The sequence below is a fragment of the Amphibalanus amphitrite genome, unplaced genomic scaffold, assembly GCF_019059575.1.
Source record: "Amphibalanus amphitrite isolate SeventyFive unplaced genomic scaffold, NRLGWU_Aamphi_draft 000461F_arrow, whole genome shotgun sequence".
NCBI lineage: Eukaryota > Metazoa > Arthropoda > Thecostraca > Balanomorpha > Balanidae > Amphibalanus > Amphibalanus amphitrite.
Genome location: NW_024881955.1, coordinates 395,001 through 416,331, shown reverse-complemented (window position 1 = coordinate 416,331; position 21,331 = coordinate 395,001). Strand labels below are relative to the sequence as shown.

At 46.0% G+C, this 21,331-nt stretch overlaps 1 protein-coding gene across 1 annotated transcript in view; it reads right to left on the bottom strand.

The window, feature by feature from the left end:
• LOC122391921 overlaps positions 1-21,331 on the bottom strand; it is a 68,432-nt gene that overhangs the window by 6,809 nt on the left and 40,292 nt on the right. Inside the window, exons 3-5 of the mRNA XM_043386262.1 lie at positions 17,947-18,125; positions 6,512-6,722; positions 2,924-2,989 (exon numbers count right to left, since the gene is read on the bottom strand). Coding sequence (XP_043242197.1) covers positions 2,924-2,989; positions 6,512-6,722; positions 17,947-18,125 — 456 coding nt within the window. The remainder of the gene's footprint in view (positions 1-2,923; positions 2,990-6,511; positions 6,723-17,946; positions 18,126-21,331) is intronic.

Here is a 21,331-nt window from a genome sequence, read left to right as displayed (position 1 = left end):
GCGACTGCGAGTCAGACTCTGGTTTGAACTGCACGCTCCAACCGAGTCTGACCTCACAGTCTTCTCAGAAAGGTACCCCCATTTTTTCCCGACTCCAAAATCTCATCGGATCTGTATCGATCTCAGGGGGTGCCCGGTCCGAGGTTGGGGGGGCAAGCTGCCCCGCTTGCCCCCCCATGGCGACGCTACTGAATAATTATCAAACCTCTGCTATCCAACATTTGTAAACGAAGATATTTGTCAACACTTTATAATGGCCCCATATCTATATCTGAAGCAAGTTTGAAGTTGTTAGCTTTGGTGTAATTCAGTTTGTTAGCTCGTGTCTCCTTCGGTTTGAGTACAGGGTTGGGCAGATAAATTGGGACAAATTTCAACTTCCTCTAAAACGACTATTTTTTTAGCGATAAAGATAATTTTTAACGTAAATATAGGCTAATGAATACGTTTCCATGTTATGCAGGTTGCGTTGTAATTTTGAGTCGGCTGGCCACAGAACGTGGGCTTAACCCGCGCGGGGCTGGGGGGGTAAATTTTACCCCCCCTCGCGAATTTTTGCAATATCTCAAAAACGGCGGCGCGCAGCGCCGCCAAACTTTCAGTACCTTTTCTTACATCAATTTGACACGTTCCCTGAAAATTTGAGCGACATCCGTCGGAAAATTTTTGAGAAATTGACGTTTTAGTGACGTCATGTTCGCCATTTTCGCCTCAAAAACGGCAAAAGTTCAAACGCCGCTAACATCTTCATTTTTAAAGGAATCAAGACGTAACAAAAAAAGGATATACGTAATTCTACTTTTTCTATCAAATGGCTATCTCGGTTTTTTGAAAATTTTGGATTTTGGCCCAGATTTTTTCAAAAAACTGACTTTTTTGGGAAAATAGCTATAAAATCCAAAATTTTGAGTGTATCGAAAAAACCGGAATATATGTCAGAGAAGTGGTCTATGTGTACCTACATACCAAGTTTTAGAAGAATCGGTTCAAAAATGTGGGAGTTATTCAAAATTTTGTGACGTCACGACACACAAAAAATTGAAAAATGACTTTTTTGGAAGTTCTAGACCTCGTACGGAAACAAAAATAGCACCATTCGATTCGCCGTGAAAAACTGCATCAGATAGACACCTTTTTAGGCCTTAACAACCAACTTCAAAATTTGACCTCACTTGACCTGACCTTGACCTGACCTCGACCTGAAATTCATCCAGAGGTGGTCCATATCACTTATTGAGTGTGCCTATTGAATTCTATGAGTAAAATGACCCATAAAACATGTGTCGCACATGCCCTTTTCTATATTTTGTTTTTGGTGACCTGACCTGACCTGACCTGACCTTGACCTTGACCTCTGAATGATATTGTATGCAACGAATATTGTCTTGGTAGCCTAAGAACACGTTTTGGGCGATCAGTCTCAGTCCATGACTCCATTCTTCGGCAACTACGGTGCAAGGCCAATACTGTAGGAACTTGCAATTTGTACCCTTGACCTGACCTTGACCTTGACCTCAAACTTAAAATTAAGTACATGTTTTTAGTTGTTCGTGATGAGATCTTTCGATTGGCGTTTGAATTTTCCAAATCGGACCATTAGTTCGGGAGATAACAGGGGGGGGGGGGTAAAATTTACCCCCCCCCCCCCAGCCCCGCGCGTTCGGCTGGAGACCCCAGCCCCGCGCGGGTTAAGCAAGCCACTAACAACTTAGTCCGCGCGCACATGCATGCCAATACTCTAATTATGCTCCATCAAATGGCTGAAAGTAGTGTGTATCGAACAGACGTAAACGTTGGGGGAAGAGATGATATTGACTCATCCTTACATACCTATTGCATTGACACCGGCCGCTCCCCCGGTTTCCGGGGCTAAAAGGCAAAATTCAATTAAATCAGAGGATCCTCGCGAAAACAGTGGCGCGAGCTTACAACGAAGGTAGCCGCGCCATGAGAAAGCGACATACCAGCACCTGAAACATGTACTCTTATGCATTGATGCATATCAAGCTGTCAACAATAACATAGATGTTGAAGCAGCTGTGACGTTAAAAAGATTGTTTCCTCTTGAAGGGCTTGGAGAAGCGAGCAAGCACGTGCAGGTCTTTTTCGACGATGGTATCCCCATAACCGAACATATGAACAACCGCAAACACCATGTAACATCGCAACCAGCCCAGGAGACGTGATCTTAGTTCCAAAAAGCGATGCAGCAGACATCGGTGTAGCCATTCCACTTGGTGACTTCTCACGGTCACGTGGGGCCCCCTTATTTTACGGAATCGGGAGGGGGTTCGCCATTACAGGGTACCTAACGATTATTCCGGCAGTTCGAATCAACAAGATGAAAGAAGGCAACATCCTGCATGGAGTGATGCTCTTCGAGGAGTCAGCTCCCCGGCATACAGTAAATTAAATGCAAAATCTCCTGAAACGGAGGATCCCGCAAACTGTACCCAAGGGAAAATGCCTCCTTCCTCATTAAACCTCAGTCCACACAAGTTCTGGTTGCTGGGGCGTTTTTGCGGGTGAGTCTAACGAACGTCCCCATGTGACTGTGGTGAGCCTCAGCAGTGCCAGTTGGCTACAATTACGAGCCATTTCAGACGGGAGATCTCGCCGCGCGTGCGGCCAGTCCAGGCACCGATAAGGACTGATGCAGGTGGATCACGGTGACCACATTTGGTGAAAATGTGTAAAATTGGTGTGACAATATGTGATCCGAATTTGAAATGCCTATGTTTACAAATTTCTAAGCTACGGCGTTCTAAATGCAAATATGTATTTTGTCCCAATTTATCTGCCCAACCCTGTATGTCGGCTAATACATGCAAAACAAAGTACGTTGGTTATGAGGTTAGTCATGTTAAGAAGCTTGAGCTATTAATTTGGTTAGTCTATGTATCTAATAAGTCAGTACATTTACTCAATGAAGGAGGCTCTATGTCGTCCTCAATGTTTACTGGTTCTTCTTCCACTTCAGGTAGCGAATCTGAAATGAGGCAATGCTGCAATGATGTGTGAATTCTGCATAGTGCTAAAATGACTGTATGCTAAAATGACATAATGCTCTGGACTGTAATAATACGAGACCACTTATTCCTTGCATAATGCATACCACTTGGTTTCATGACATTAAAATCAGAGCGTTGAAAAATCACAACATACGTTTGATGACCTATCTATGTATTCTGAGACCTGATAATGGCGATAAGTTAGAGCCTGTAATGCATGTGACGAAAACAATAGCAACTATAATTGACAATGAACACAACTAAAAGTAATGTTCCATTCAAGCGATATTCTCCCATAAAAACAAGAGCCGTAAAATCACTCCAACAGCACGATGTCGCCGAACGATGCACTTACTTTGCTTAAAAGCCAAATATACGATTTTGCATTAATGTATCTCTCGTGTGGCAGATACCCAAAACAGAGACAAACCAAAATGCCCCGCACGTACTCGCAAAGACGTAAATTACCCCTGTAACTATCGAGCCTTCGTTAGCCCTCGCATGTGTGCGGCGTTTGCCAGCTTCTAATGTGTAGGGGGGGGTCGGTTGGACCCCCCCCCTTGCCGTTTGGCCCCTGATCGAGCTAGAGCTTCGCGGAAAAAACGAGCGTGTTGCCCGTGACGAGAGGAAGCCGATGATACCCAATTTTAAGGTCCTAGGTCATTGGTTGACCTTCCAGGTCAGGTCAATGACCCAAAGTCGGGAAAATCGGGACCTGTTAGAAAGTCGTAAAGTGTGGCTGCTAAGGGGTTTTTCGGGGTGCTGATCACGAATATTGTGTTAGTTTTGATCACAGATGATGTCTTGAAGCATTTAGACCAGGTCGGGTCAGGTCAGGTCAGGTCAACCAGTAGGCGTCGTGACGGGTATTCGTAGTACGTGTCAACCGCCTCTGACAGCTTCGTAACATGTTACGAAGTCACCAAAACTACTTCGTAAATGTTCAAATGGTTGCTAAATTCGAATTCAGCTCCAAAAACTAGCCCAGAAACATGTAAAACTCGAAAAAGTGACCCGAGGTCACCCGAGGTCACCAAAGGTCAATGACCTGACCTGACCTTCAGGTGACCTTGACACACACGGGAGTAACATCAAATCACATGTTTGAACGTTTGAAACCACGAAAAGCTTGCAAACACGCGGCTAGTGCGAGCCGACATACGCGAAATCGCGATTCCGGCCAAACATGGTCTCGGAAAAGAGGTCACAGGTCAAAGGTCATTTGGGTCAGGGTCATGAAATTTTCAGGGTAGGTGTCAAATTGATCAATGCGAGGGTACTGAAAGTTTCGTCGCGATCGGCCGCTTTTTACGCGAGTTATTCGCGAAAAACCATGGGGGGGGGGGTCCATCCGACCCCCCCCCCCCTACACATGCGAGGGTTAGACTAGTACAATCGACCACTGTGTCTGTTTCGCTCGAACGGCTGTCTCAGATTATCTTAGCGTGCAACTGACAGAGCGATTACCGATTTGTGACAGTCTGCTGCACTTCAGCACTGCTCGTAAAGCAGTTAGACTTGACCTGTCCGCTTGTCAGACCCAGAGCATCAGGCAGAGTACCATCCAAATCCATAGTACGTTGCACGCTGTATCGTAGGCCTTATAATTTGCAATTGTACCCACATACAATGCAATATGCAGGTATTGTGTGCTGGATGGACGGTTTCTGCTACCTGTGCCAACATGTGCTTTCTAGCACATTACCTTATGCCTAAGCATCACATTAGGAATTGTGCACATAGTCTGCCAGTGTATGTCTCGATTTCTTGTCTATTAAATCAGTTTCGTATGCGTCGTAATAATACACATTTGTAAAGTGAGTGCAACTGTGCTTTGCTTAGCCAGCATAGTGCACACTGAGCGCGCGTTCACGGTCGCTGAGGTAGCCGACGGCGACTATGACTTTCAGTGTCGAGCGGTGGCGTAAACTGGTGGGCATTAGGGAACGTTCGGTATCGAGAGATTAATGGAGCGGTTCCGTCTCGAATAACTGCCACATCTCCATATCGAAATCACATTTCAGCGGCCGGCCTGTTCCAAATCGCCGTCCGTTGGGAGGTGCTGGTATATATACAAAGGCTATACGGGCTCGGAGAAGACTTTTACGCCCCACTCCAAATCCAGGGCGCCAAAACAAAGCCATAAAATTGGCTTTATGAAGTCAATACATTGAAATGTTTTGTGATGACGCATTTCCCTGCATAAGCCGAAAAGCAAGTACGTACGCCATAGCCATCGATCACATTTTGAAACATAATGACATTTGGATATCAAATGATGTCAGGACGTCTTCAAAGCATGATTTCATCATACTGGAGGGAGAGCATGTCCGTTGCAGATTAGGACGGGGTAAACAGATGTCCCCGCTCATACGGAATTTATGTCCCGGGAAGCCGCCAGTTGGGGCTCGGCGACCTCACTGTCGGCCCTTTCCAAGCTCGCCCACTCAAGCTCAGGCTTTCACAGAGTATCTATTTTACGGGATGAGCTCAGTGGCCTGAGGCAGCCAGCCGCACTCGAGCAGAGGGCAAACTCTGCCGCAAAGTAAACTTCAACCCGGAACCAGGCAGGTGGATTTACTTCTGCGCCACATTCGCAAACGCATGTGGGAGGTTTTTATGGGACGTCTTTGATGAGAACTGTGGGCACCGATTGAAAAAAAAAACAGCTGCTAAATTTGTGAATGACAATTGCCATTTTTATACATAAAAATACTGTACAGTTCACATTGCATAAAATTATCCCATATAATAACAAAATGGCTAACTTCAATCATCAAAAAGCCAATAGCAAACATTCACTATGCAATTAAGTGCAAATCATCATTTACGCGAACATTATCCGTCAAACTCAATGTGGCACCTAAGCGAAGATGCGATCAACAAACATTGGAACACGCTATGTAAGTACTTGTATATCCAACTTTGGAAACTCCAACTGAAATCCAAAGTACCAATGCATGATTGATTGAAGATTGTGTGATTGTGTTATTGAATATGCGATTGAGGATGAGTGGCTACGCGAACAGGCATCCTTCTCTTTTAGACACGTGAAGGAATGGATACCAGTCCAGACACTGAAAAGCCACTAAATGCAGCGGATTTGTCCCCCGATAAGAGGGTAAATAAACAAATAAAAATGTTGGCCAATTTATAGGGATTTCTGAGGCAGTGCTGGCAATCTAACAGCAATTTAAATAGCTTAGGTTTTGGGCCAGCTTGAGAAGCGATTGCAAAATGACATTGCAACCTGAACTCTAGTTTGTAAAAACTTTGTACTTCACGCTGCTCTCCACATTTCATCTGAACAACAAATTGATCGAATGGTCTTAACTCTGAAAGTAAGAAAATAAACGAATGGTCAGATAAGCATTATCTTATCACATTTATTAGCAATTCTCTTTGCTATTTTAGACAGAAAATGGATCACCTTGCTCTACGCAGCAAACATCTCATGTGCTTAAAAACGAGCTGTTCATTTCGCCCCTCCCCGCACGTACCAACCACGTTGAGCTGCACGGAGATGGCCATGACGGGCTTGGTGCTGATCTGGCAGTCGTACAATCCCGAGTCGTTGTGCCGGCTAGCGGCCAGTGCCAGCGTCCAGATGGCACTGCCGCGCGTGTGGAACGCCTCGAAGCGCAGGTCAGTCGTGTACGTGTAGCCGCCCGTGGTGAGGATGTGCAGGTCCGACTGCCGGATCCAGGACACCTGTCGGGACACAAAAACACCATGTTTCAGTCGCGCGGATCAGCTAGGTAGAGGCCAGAAGCTCTGGTTGGTTGTGAATACCGAGCTGCTACCGAAATTGGGTTGATAATATTTACCTAGGGTCCAACAGAGCTGTCACAAAACAGATAAACTGACAGGTGAAACTATCGGGGTTACCACTCTAGATAAGGTGACGCAAAAACTGGAAGTCAATTCATGCGTAGTCACTGAAAAAGGCCACTAATCCAGAGTTAACGGTGCTTGAACCTGACCTGGTTTAAATCGGTGTTCTCATTGAGAAAGGAGCTCCCCCATCGCCCAGTCGCTCCACATTTCTTACAAAGACTTGTCTAACTCATTTTTCTCAGCCAATGACCCGACTTTCAATGCCGCAACAGTCAACGCTGCTCGGTGTTTCGGGCAGCGTGACCTGTCGAAAACAAAGAGTGATTTACTGGGACACGGTAGCAAGTGTATACGTCTACTGCGTTTGGCAAGGCACATAATATTTCACCGTGGCTGTAAATTGCTAGGATAACTCCCCGGCGACACCCAAAGACCATTTATCATTGCAATGAGCACCGGCAGCGCATGCCGGCCGGTTCGAGCGCGCCCGGCCCGGCTGCACCGGCCGTCAGCACGGCTGGCTTGGTTCGCCAGGCCGACACCGTTAATAACGAGGAGTACGGTACGTCCACCAACGCCCAGACAGAGCCCATGGCTGCTTGGTGAAACGGCAGCTAGATACAGTGCTGGTTTCAGAGCCATAAAATTACTAATGTTCCGGTCCCGTGAATCTCCATTCGTGATGCCACTAGCCTTAGGATTATATTGATAGCCACGCTGGAGAACTGTGTCTATTGTTCTGGCAGGAGTTTCGTGTCTCTATCCAGAGGCACGCCCCAGCCGTTTCGGATGGCTCCAGCTGGCGGGTCGTGCCGGGACCCATCTGGTCGCAGCACCCCGATCGGCAGGCAGCGGTGTACGGCGATCGACCGACGCACGAGCTTGTCGGACCGACCGCCCCGCTGCACCGGCCGGCTGTAAATGTCAGTAGTAGTTTGGGGAGGGCGGCCGCGCACCTCCGACACCTCTAGCAGGGGACAGACCGGTGGTAACACGGTGTAAGCCACTGTGAGACGACTGCAAGGCTCGGAAACAGCCGAAAGTCAAACTTATACCATGAAGTTGGCCGGACACCGTCAGTCCGCCTCGCAGCGAACGGGACAATTCCTGACGAAATCGCTTCATCCGCCGGTGCTGTCTCGTCACTGCCCAAGTTACCATCCGGAACAATGGCTCATAATCTCATGTCGGGCCGACCTGGCCTGCAGACGCTCGTAAAGCATCGCGGGCCGGTGGCCGGAGAAGAGAGAGGGGAGGGAGGGCAGTAGGGGGGTCAGCGGTGGGGATGCGGTCAATGGCCGGGATTCAGCGGATGAGAAGTTGGCGGCTCAGCGGCCAACTTTTGAACTGCTGACACCAGTTTTGAGGCCATTGCGGAAAAGAAAGGAGAAAATATGATCGGTTAATGATATACGAGCACTGCTTTTCACGACTATGCTCCGACAAGGATTACACCAAGCCGTATATCGATAACTGCAATAGTTGGCACCTTCTGTCACTGATGCTGGGCAAATATTCAGTACCTATCGGACTCATTAAAACCCCCGAGGAATCAAATTGACACATCACGTCCCCGCCTCCATTGCGCAGCGCACTACACCGAGCTCCAGGGGGTGATCTTGGAGCGGCCATTACTACCCGACAGCCACCTCTGTGCGTGGCCAGAATTCGAGCAGAGCGGCTGCCATCGGCTCCACGTACCGGTGCGAGTATATGGGTCTGAGTCGCCCCAGAGAGCACCGAGCCAAGACAGACGAGCGGTTGTCCCGCCGGCCGCGTCACGGCCGTTCCGCGCTGGCATATGGTACCGGGAGATATCGGTTCCCGTGCCATGGGGTAGAAGCGGCATTAGTCTGTCATATAACAGGGACGGGGTTGAGACGAGGCTTAAATTTACATCAATTCGTGGTCAACAAAACATCTTTGAAATTCACCACAGATGTCGATCGTTGAGCTCGGCATGCTTACCAACTACCTACCAAAAGCAGCCAAAGTAGCAAAGTACTGTTTAAACTTCAACGTGACGCCTCAGCTCCGTGCCTTAACCTAAGCGTTACAAGTTCACACCAGCCTCGCCATTTTATGGCCGTTATATCGGCCGTTCGCACGCGGCGTCTGGCACTCAGTGACAGTGCCCCTCGCCTCTGAACCCACCGGCCCGCCACTGTCCGATCGCGTGCTGTGATGAGCACCGGTAACGACGCGATTAGCGGCGGCGGCGACTCGAGTGTCCGCTGTCGTACGGCGTCGTACCCGCCGTGCACTGAGCGGTAACTGGCGTACATCAGCGCAACACACGGTGTCATTGTACTCGGCGGTGATCACACCCGGGTCAGAGTCGAGTCACACACAGCAGGGGCGGGGGCCGGCCGACGCACCGACCAGCAGGTCACACTGGGATCAGAGTCACACACACCAAGATAGGGCTGCCGGCTGGACGAACCGTCTACTACAGACCAGTCAACAATAAGACAGACAGCAAGACAGATGGTATGTGTACTAACTAGATATTGCTTAATAAATACTGAGAACCAATGTTAATAGGAACCAGACATTTCTTACCGGGTGCACTGAAATGCTTTACAAATTAGCTAGAAAGACCACCAAGACGCTAACGTGACCACGCGACGCATCTGTCACACCGCCATGACGTCATATCAGTTTTCGTTCTATGAATAGCCGAAGTGATCCATCACATGGCGTCGTGGTTCTGCACACGCCGTTACGAGGATCCTCGTGTATGTGTACCGCCCAGCTGATCTATAGGACATGACCGTCCAGCACCACCGTCTCAGACATGAACTATAGGTATATGCTACTTTTTACTTGCTTAGAAGCAAAACATCAAGCATGTCAAACATTTTTATAGCATTTCTGCAATCACTAAATGCGCCGTCCATCAATTCCTGCGAAACCATCTGATGCGATGGAACCTTGGCAATCTACTCGATATGGCACTGCTCGGCCGGAGCGAACTAAAACTTCCATAAAATACCAGACCATTCCCAGGCCCAGGAGACGTCGCTCCAAAATTTATTCATCATTCCTCGAAGTCGATTGGCCATAACTCTTTCAAAACCACTAATTTCGGGCGCCGTGGGAGTGCCGAGTGGGAAATGCCGACACAGCCGACTCAGCCACAATTCAATTCAGCAACTGACGTGACCGGATTGACAGCCGCCGGGGGCGAGCAGACACCGCGACAGCTGCGGGGAGCTTGTGCTCCCTGTGCTCCCCGCCTGTGCTCCCTGAACTGACGATGCGTTCATGGCAGGTAACATAAGACAATCGGACGCGGGCCAAATCAGTCAGAGAAGGCGGTGTGGAAAGCGGGTGGTAAATAGTCGTGTCACGATTGAACACAATCATCTCCGTTTGAAATCACTGTTTTCAGCGAAAGGGTTGAATGCCCTCTTTTCTTCTCATTCGCATACAATGGGATCGACTGTTTCTCCCAACTTTTTTCGATTGCAACTCCAAATTGGTCAGAATTTTGTGGCTGTTTAGAAAGTAGTATCACCGTTTTTTGTCAGATCACACTTCCTAATATATTGCGAGAGATAGCTGGTCTCACTCGTCGCGCTCAGCGCCCACCGCCGACCGTCGCGGTGTTCCGCAGCACAGGGATGCCCTGCGGCACAGTCTAGCCACGCAGGTGAACCGCTCCGGCTTGTCGCCGAGCCGAGCAGCCCTGGGCCGGGAGGAAACAGTTCAGTGAGCCGCGGAAACGAACCGAGACATTTGGAAACATCCTCCCGCATCAATAATGGCTCAGCCAATAGCAATTTTCAGTCGGGGCACGTTGCGCTCGACCTAATTTCAGTGAGCACCAAATAGCAAACGAAAAATGTCGACAGCTCAAGACAGTGCCACAGCCCACACAGTGCCAGTAAAATATGTGATAAGGTCCCCAAGAATAAACACGTTTTGAAAGACAAACAAAACTCCGCCTGCTCTTTTAAAATCTACTTACGCTTCTAAAGAATAAGTGAATGATGGCGATGCAGCTCTCAGGGGAGATAATTTTCGTCAATCGTCGCGTCTCACATAAGTTTCAACTCCAGCCCGACCCTTCCCTCGAGTCTGTTACAGTCTGGTTAGGGCTGGGCTAGCTGGCACAGCATCATTGCTTCAAAATTTACCCACAAGAACATGCAGCAACCGTGTATCGGTTGCCATACTTCATTTCATGTCGTAGGTTTATTATTAACCAATAAGAACCATTTTCAACTTTTTATTTCAAAACCAATTTCACTAAAACCACATAACGCAAACATATGGTTCTGACACCAATAAGATAAAAGGAGACATCCATTTGCCAGGAATGTGCGTCAAATTTGTCCTTCAGAAGTCCAGATCTAGAGGATAAAATAAACGATCGGCCGACGTTTTCTCAAGAAAACTGATTGTCGGCAATTAGTTTGTGTCAGAATGATTCTAGAACAAACTGCACTTTTCGTGTTAAGTGCGCCCAACAATTTTTTCAGAGACCAATGAAAAGAAAAGTTATAGTTCCATTGACAATCTGGCATTATCCATTCTTTAGTTGATTCAAAGATGGAAGGATTCACGAGATCGTTAATTGCACTAGACAGCTCATATCTGATAACAGTGGCGGCGAAACATTTTCAATTAACCCGCGCGGGGCTGGGGTCTCCAGCCGAACGCGCGGGGCTGGGGGGGGGGGGTAAATTTTACCCCCCCTGTTATCTCCCGAACTAATGGTCCGATTTGGAAAATTCAAACGCCAATCGAAAGCTCTCATCACGAACTACTAAAAACATGTACTTAATTTAAAGTTTGAGGTCAAGGTCAAGGTCAGGTCAAGGGTACAAATTGCAAGTTTCTACAGTATCGGCCTTGCACCGTAGTTGCCGAAGAATGGAGTCATGGACTGAGACTGATCGCCCAAAACGTGTTCTTAGGCTACCAAGACAATATTCGTTGCATACAATATCATTCAGAGGTCAAGGTCAAGGTCAGGTCAGGTCAGGTCAGGTCACCAAAAAACAAAATATAGAAAAGGGCATGTGCGACACATGTTTTATGGGTCATTTTACTCATAGAATTCAAAAGGCACACTCAATAAGTGATATGGACCACCTCTGGATGAATTTCAGGTCGAGGTCAGGTCAAGGTCAGGTCAAGTGAGGTCAAATTTTGAAGTTGGTTGTTAAGGCCTAAAAAGGTGTCTATCTGATGCAGTTTTTCACGGCGAATCGAATGGTGCTATTTTTGTTTCCGTACGAGGTCTAGAACTTCCAAAAAAGTCATTTTTCAAAAAAATTGTGTGTCGTGACGTCATAACATTTTGAATAACTCCCACATTTTTGAACCGATTCTTCTAAAATTTGGTATGTAGGTGCACATAGACCACTTCTCCGACATATATTCCGGTTTTTTGATAGACTCAAAATTTTGGATTTTATAATGATTTTCCAAAAAAAGTCAGTTTTTTGAAAAATTTTAGGCCAAAATCCAAACTTTTCAAAAAACCGAGATAGCCATTTGATAGACAAAGTAAAATTACGTATAACCTATTTTGTTACGTCTTGATTCCTTTAAAAATGAAGATGTTAGCGGCGTTTGAACTTTTGCCGTTTTTGAGGCGAAAATGGCGAATATGACGTCACTAAAACGTCAATTTCTCAAAAATTTTCCGACGGATTTCGCTCAAATTTTCAGGGAACGTGTCAAATTGATGTAAGAAAAGGTACTGAAAGTTTGGCGGCGCAGCGCGCCGCCGTTTTTGAGATATCGCAAAAATTCGCGGGGGGGGGGGGTAAAATTTACCCCCCAGCCCCGCGCGGGTTAAGGGCCCCCCTTAATGCCGACTTTTGGTCTCATTCTTTCCATGCAACGCCCATTGGGCTAATGTTAAAATGCCAAAATCAAGGGGGCACGGTCCCCGGTGCCCCCCCCCCCCGTTCCGCCGCCAATGTCTGATAATGCTGCACTGAAGACCATCATGCTTAGAAGAGACCTTTGATGTAAGCGATGGCGTATTTGAGCATCATTAGTAACATCACCCATGGTATATAGTATAGTATTGTCAGTTGAAAAATTGCTCATGACATCATTAAATGATTTGAAGTAACATAAAAAAGATCAATATCGATGACATTCTTTGGTGGTATTTTAATATCATTTTATCATATGAGCATAAGGTTATTCTTCTACACAATAATATAAGAAGAGATATATAAAGAGGCGCCATTGAAACCCTCCTCGGTCATCCTTCGGAGGAACGGAGGCCGTGCCTCGGCAGCCTGGCTCCCGCTGTCAGCGTCCCTGTGCAGTCTCGCTGTCCGTCTGTAGCGCCGGGCCGGCCGCCGGGGACCCAGCCCGGCGCCGACCGTCATCAGTCACTCGGACCGGAGCACTGCCGCGCCGAGTCGCACCAGGAGACGGATCATATGGGCGAGATGGGACCGGCCGGCCGGCCCCATCAGCCACCAGTCCCGTCACCAGGTGGGCCACCCTGCCCGGCGCCCCAGCAGACTCTGAGGCGCACCCGGCGACCCATGGGAGCTCAGAGATAAGACCTCCCCGCTGATCGGATTACCATTGTGCCAGCTCTAACGAGTTCCATACTTTAAAGCTCGGTTCAAAATCGGACAGTCACACAATGGCACATTTACGTTAGCAGCCATTTCTAGGCATTTCACCGTGCAGCATCGTGATATTATTGGCCCCAGACATGGTCACAAAGGAGCGCGCTCTCCAAACTTGTTTAAATTTCCCACAATCTTTGTCGAACGTTTTCAATTTCAATGCATTAGTTCCTCGATCAACGTTAGAGTTTGACCTTTCCAAGAGTCACTGTAATATGTATTTCGCGTCCCTAGTTCAACTAATAGCGTTATAGTGGTAGCCTGTTGTGAAAATAGTCCTATATTTTCTTCAGTTCGCTTTTATTACATGGGTCAATCTGAATGCACATCGTAAGCACAGTTAACCAGCTGCGTAAAATGATATCGATTCCCATTTCCTGCGCACTTGATATATTTTATATAGCCTACCATGCAAGTCAAGCTGTAAAGACTGAACTACTGCTCCAGACTGTGATTATCCGACGGGCTTCCGAAAGGTGTTCAGCGAAGTGTTTTTAAGACAAATAAGACATCAACATACAGCAGTCCTGTACAGTGTATGTACCAGACTTGTAAGCGATTCAACTCTGATTGAATCGATTCTTATGAATCGATTGAAAATGCCGACTCACTGTGATTGAGTCGGTTGAATCACCGCTTGTCACCATATGAGTTGTGATTGAATCGGTCACACATGGCAACTACAAGTGATTGAGTCGGCAACTCATGTATTCAAGTTGATTGAATCAACAAAATGATTCAATCAGCATGTACTGGAAATTGAAGCTATGACCATATTTAGTACTACATTATGTAGAAATATATGTGGCATTTGCATTATAGACACACACAATGCACTGCAATATTTTTAGGTATTTTGTCAGTATTATAAATGCGCACCGCTATCATAATTGAAAAAACATAAAAATTTTGTTTAAAGTTTTTAATCAAACTGTAAACACAAAATTATACATATATGTCAATGCATGAAGATGAAAAATGCATGTTTTTTCAATTGCCCTAAAATCAGTATAGTAATCAAGTTAACAATAGCAGTAAGCAGGCGCACATTGCTCAACACACATGTTTAAGATATCATGTTAATCTTTATATTTTCAATACCCTGTTTCATCAGGACATTTGTGAGCAGGCAAAGCATATTGATGAATACACAATGCATGTTCACATTATAATTTGGTAACCTTAGTTATTGATTTGATTTTGGGCTAAGGGTCACAAATTGCTTGATCTAACCCATGGTCTTCTAACTCACCTTACATTTCCCAGCAGAATCAGCGTTTACCTATCAACATAAATAATTGGAATACCTTGGCTTACGAGCATTAATGGATCTGTCACATACTGCCATGGCTCTCAATTACACAAAAGTAAAGATACAATGGCGAAAAGTAGATACATACCCTACTAGGTATTAAAAACTCAACCACCTTCACTTCACTTCCACTATCACCCAAAAACTATTGGCTTACATTTTTTGTCAGATCCAAAAACTGTAAAATTGCACCAAATTTGGTAAATATTCATCAAATGTGACATCTTTTACCAAAATGGGTTGGTTAGCACCAAATAAGGAATTTGTTTTACCAAAATAAGCAAAATTGATCACCAAAACAGGAATGTTCAGGAAACTGTTCAGGAGCGGCGAAATTACATTTGGTGCATTGTTACGCTTTTTTGTGCAGATATCCACACGTAAACGTAAATACCTGGCAACCTTCCAGAATTTAGTAGAAAAGACTAGATTGGTGCAGAAATTCTGGTTTTGGTTCAAAATTCAAATAACCTGTAATTTATTTGGTGCAACACATACCGATATTTGGTGAGACAGCAATCACAGATTTGGTGTAGAAACCAACTTATACGGCCTTGTAGAAACCCCGGTTTTGGTCTGCCGAAGTATTAGTCCCCAAAACTATTGTTTTCATAGCTGAACAAACAATCTTGATCCGTTTGATGTTCTTCGCCTTCTAATTTTGAGGACCGCTAACAGTTTTGCATTCGATGCTAAATTTGGATTTGAGATTTGCCAGACTGCTCGCAATATTTGCCACATGCAAACCACGCAGAATATGCTTTTATGTCGCAGCTGCGTCAATATACGCTGCAACTACCTAGTACTGGGTTCGATAATTTTTTCTTTAATAGATTGGACAGAATAAAAAACTGTTTTACACTTACACGCATACATAAATATGCTTAATTGAATCTAAAAATATAAACTATGCATTTTATATAGGTCTGCTGCTGAATAAAAGATGGCTGCCCACTTAACGCATGCGTAGAAAGGCCTAGCTACACTATGCGTTTTCTGCGTGTTTTTTTTTTTGCGAGTTTGCGTGTTTTGCGTATATTATATAAAACTTAATAAAGCCTTTATGATAATTAATAGTTTTTATAAAAAAATATAACAAAAACGTAATATCGTTTCTTTCTAGAACCACATTACGCAAATCATGCAAACTCTCAAAAGCAAAAAAATCACGCAAAAAACGCATAGTGTAGCCAGGCCATTACAAAGCTCCGCCTCGTATGAAGTTTGGTGTCGTGGGGGGCTGGGAATTGTTTTTTGTCCTTGAAGATATGGATGGTTGAGGTAGTTTTATCATGAGAGCATTCAAATTTATATTACGTAACTACTGAATAGCTTCGTAAGTGTCCATAATCCGTAGTCTTGATACCTAGTAACGAAAACTTGTAGCGCGCCGAAAATGTCTGGTCCTGTGTAATACTTTACCGGCTTTACCACTGCTTCATAAAGTATCAATCAATATTTTTTTGATATGGCTGATCACCAGCTATTTTAGTTTGGGTATCACAGTTGATTTGCAAATTTTGGTCCTTTTCGAAGATGCTGATAATAATATGTTGTAAGAGTTCTGTGAAATTTTGCATATGTTTCCTTTTGCAAGCGTCAGGCAGATGAATAAATTTATAAGTCCTCTGGTAGCTTCATTTGTAACAGAACTTGTGTATTCTGTACTTAAATTATCATCTTTACACCATATTTATATCAATACCTACAATTTTGTTGAGTTCAGTATAGACTTAGTACTTTTCTATGTTTTTTGGTATTCTCCCAGTGTATTTGGTTGGTATCAGTTTGGTATCAGTTTCCAAAAATTTCTTAAATTGATATCACATATGTATATATTATATATAACATGTTGATTGAATCGCGTTGAGCTGAATCATGAGTTGAGTCATTCCCTGAATCACTGATAATGGGATGAGTCGCGATTGAGTTGAATCACAAGGTCCATGAGTCGTGATTGAATCGCTTGGAAAATCAGACTGTTTGATTGAGTTATGATTGAATCGGTCATTTCATCAAGTGAGTCGTGATTGAATTGATTGAATTTTTTTGAATCGCTTACAAGTCTGGTATGTACAGTACACCAGGAAAATTCAGATGTAGAGGCCATTGACCAAATCATGCGGAAGTGGAAGCCGATTATATGAAGCAGCCTGGGTCAAATTAGCCATATATCATGATTGAGTGTCTCTTCTTGGCATGAGTGATATGCATGGTTAGATTCAATAAATAATGTTTAAAGCGGTCGGGCTCAGCAGAAGACTAAAATAAAACACACTGAGACGGCAGGCGATGAGGTGACTACCACACTGAACATTGGAACGCTGCGTTTCGGGTTATTGCTAGTCATTATTGCTGGCAATATTTCTGGTCGCTGCGATTGTTAAATATATTAGGGTTATTTCACACAGCGAAGAAGGCATTTATTTGGTGCCAGCTAAATTTATTTGCTGTCGGTGATTTTCTCTGCGGCACAATCGGTTCAGGCGTCAGCGAAGTATTAGTTATGCCACTTCTTCCGTGCGGGAAGAAATGGTGAAGTAATTTCTGGCCTGACTTCCAACCAATGGCTTTGTTCGACGGAAGCAGTCGTGCTAAATCTCCTAATTGGGGACGGTGAGTTGATTCGAGCAGAAGTAGGAAAAATCAACCCCCTTCCGTAATACTGACGGTAGAAGGGCTGTCGACTTTTTACGAGTTTGCCTTTCAAGATGCGCTTCACATCTAGTAAACTTCAGGAGGGAGTTAGGGCGTCTGTGACTCTGTGCTGAAAAGCGCATAGCAGATGTGTGATGCAATAGTTTTTGTCGAAATTCACCACAGTTTAAATAAAGCTCTTTGTTGAGTGGCCAACTAAAAGTTTACCTATTAGCTGGTCTCAGGGGCAAAATGGCATGCTCTTCCTTCGACGGATGGATATACGAGCACTAGACACTGCATCATCGACGCTTCGGTCAGCGTCAATGGTGTTATGCCAGATAAACTCCGAAGCCTGCCGTATTCATGGCTCCCCAAGCTCTGCGTGATACCGACTATGGTGTCGTTCACCAGACCGTCTGATGAACCGTCAGGTTTAGGTTAGTTTTCGTATCACGGGCCTCACCGTGTAGTTGCGCAGGCTGTCTGACGTACCGCACGGGTAAGGCTATAGTTTTCATAGCGCGGGCCTCACCGTGTGGTTGCGCAGGTTGCGGACGATGCAGACCAGTCGGGTGTCCCTGCCAGCCAGCGCCGTCACGTTGAGCGGCATGCTCGGGTCGAACTCGGGCCGCGGCGGCTGGTCGTCGTGGAACGGCGGTATTGGCTGCCGGTGGGCCGACGAGCGCGGCTCGGCCGACAGGCCGCACCCCGCTGAAACGAGCGCAGGTCACCGTCAGGGGCGGAGACAGGGCACAGGTCACCGTCAGACGCGGATACAGGGCACTGTCAGGGGCGGAGACAGGGTGCTGAGGTCACCGTCAGGGGCGGAGACAGGGTGCTGAGGTCACCGTCAGCGGCGGAGACAGGGCACATGTCACCGTCAGGGGCAGACACAGGGGACACGTCTCTGTCAGGAGTGGAGACAGCTATGGCCTCGTGGCACTAATTCCTACGCGTAGATGTTCTGTCTTCTACACCAGCTATTCGGCTACCTCGATCAGGTGCTGCATATTGTCCAGTACCGGAATCTCCCCGGCCTCAGGCCTCAGGCCTCTCCCCGGGCCTGCGGTGGCTGAAAATGTCAGCCCTGGGTCGGTGAGGTGCTGTCAGTGGCCTGGTCAGACGCCGGCCCGTGGCGCAGAGCCTGCCACAGTCAGTTTACACGGCGGCCAGGCCCGGCGGATAGAGACGAGTGGATCTCTGCCGAAGGAGACTCTCCTGGTCAATTATTTACAGTCGGAGATTGTCGCAGAGTTTGCCTGGCTTCACAAGGAATTTAATTTGTTTTCATATTTTGCGGGATGTTTCAATCAAGCGTCAGGATGTAAATATACCTATAGCACGGGAAGTAGTTGTTCTTTCTCTTCCATGCTTCGCTGATAATGTAATGATAATATTCTGCAAAATAATCATCATGCCCACCTCACGCTTTCGAAAGCCAGAGTGGCATATAGTCTTGGAAGAAGCCCGTTAACACAAGAGCAATATTTGCTAGGTAATGCAAGGGCTATCTATAGTACTCCGTACTCAGCAATATTACAGTTTTTTTTCTTCTTTTGAGTTGGATCACGCTGTCAGCTTCGGGTGGCAAAAAGGACTGTTTTTAGGTCAATTACTCTATCTGTTTTTGCTTAAACTCTCATTGCTAACAAATGTGATAAAAATACACGTGTCCGTCAACAATTTTGCGCATTCTGAAATTGAGCCAGTAGATCACTGAAATACACAGATACAAAGCAAACTCGGTAATAGTAGATGGTAGTGTACAATAAAAGGTAGTAGTTCATGAATGCAGGTAGGCCGTGATAGTTCATCCCTTCTTGCATCATAAAGCACCTAAGCGAACCTAGCCGCCAAGCTTTTACATCACCAGGCATATGAATATTGAATGTTCACTGCAGCCACGTCCAACTGTTAGCCGGTGGCACCATACCGTCCATACCCAGCGTTTAATATTTATGGTCCCCAAATAAAAACATGCTACAAAAGATAATGAAACTGCATAATGAAGGCCCATAGCTCAGCGCCTGGTTCCTGACGAGGCTGGTAAAGGTCACATCAAACTGCTTGCAATGGCACAGGCCGTTGATAGAAAGTAAATTTTGGCTGCTTTGCTGTCTTCATTTTTTCACTTTTTATTACGACATGTGTTATAACTCTTATGCTTCATGGCATGCATGCATCACGGCATCATTCCAAAACTCTTGATAATTTACATTCAGTACCAATATGACGGCTACCTGGGGAGCCCTGCTTCCTCCTTCTAATCTGCACCATACCGGTCATAACGGCAGTGGGGAGACGAATGGGAGGCTGATCAGTACATATCTGACGGCCTGGCCGCCCGGCGATGAGCTCACTCCCAGGCACGTACTGATGGTGTGAGGGCCTCACCAGTGAGCCGGGTGGTGTCAGAAGCCGGAGCGGGCCAGAGATGGAGCCATCACGGCCCCCGGGGTCACATCAGCCCGTCCGTGGCTCGTTACTCGGCCGGCCAAATAACCATCCCGGGACGCCGCAGACAGAGGAAAGCGAACGGAGCACACGGCGCCCAGGGTGTCGACAGCCGAGAGAGCCAGCGGTATCCGTCATAAGCCGTCCCACGCGGGACGAGCCGGTGGTCTTATCCAGTGTATACGCTTTTGGTCATAAAACAAGCAGCTGTTATGCAATGAGAAATGGTGCCCAGCGTTCTTGCAGGGGACACATGAAATGAGTTTTCATGATTTTTGATTTTTTTCATATTTATTTTTCATCATAAAATTTAATATAGAATTAAAAAACATAAGAACAATACAATTTCTACAATAATTAGCTTGTCGGTTTGCTTATTGCGATTTCTTATTAACACAATTAATTTATAATCAAGTACGTAAATAAAATAGAACGAGTCAAAACGAAGCACAAGCTGTAATAATGTCTAAAAATGCAACAATACTCAGCATAGGTACTCCACTGCCATGCCGCGGTGGAATCCGTATTTGCAGATCCGGAAAAAAAATTGGCCACGAATGCATCGGATAGACCTCGAGTTGACGGTAATACACGGCCCATTGGGACTGGGCGCTGGGGGTAGCACATGTGAAGCGAGGTCTTGTGTTACCAGCTGCTTGGGTAAGATGAGTGCGTACAAGATGGGGGCAGACGAGCAGCGACGGAACAAAATGCCGTGGGTTCGGTGTCCTCCACTCACCACTCGAGAAGAGAAATCTGGGCCAATTATCGTCTATCTCAATGGTACTTATATCTCGTATTAGAATTAACATATTATGTATGCACTGCAGTAACTGCTCGGGAATCATTTGGCTTTCTTGAATATCATAAGTTGTTGAGGGTTCAGCGAGGAGCACAATACGTCAAAAGAACATTCATTTTCACAAGCACGAAATATTTTTATGAACATTTTAGTGACACTCGGTAAATTGCGAGCCCGTCTTTTATGGTGCAATGTGATCCCGGATCAGAGAGCTGCCGTCTCTCTAACCGGGCCATAGGAGCCGTGCCCTGGATGGTATGACAATATCCTGAGCTCTGATACCGAGCGAGACAATTTCCTGCCCCTGACGAACGCCGCTGCGGGCGCTACTGCATCGTATCACAAGCAGACATTCCAGACAGTCTGAGGTTCCTGGCCTCCGTTAGCTACTGACCTGATGCACACTTTTAAAGCTTGTTAAAATACTTGTTTTAGCTACAGTTAATGTTGGCGTGATATGCGTGTAACGTTACCAGACGATTCCGTTTGGAAATGTTACTCGCAGCGGCTTATAACAATTAACCTATAGCCTTCATCTCGTCAGTCGTCAGTTGCACATTTTCCATCTCTTTTCGCAATCGACCACCATAATCATTGCTTGTCCTGCGGCTTATGACTGACTTGGATGAGCATTTACTTCTTCTGCTCCCTCTAATGAAAA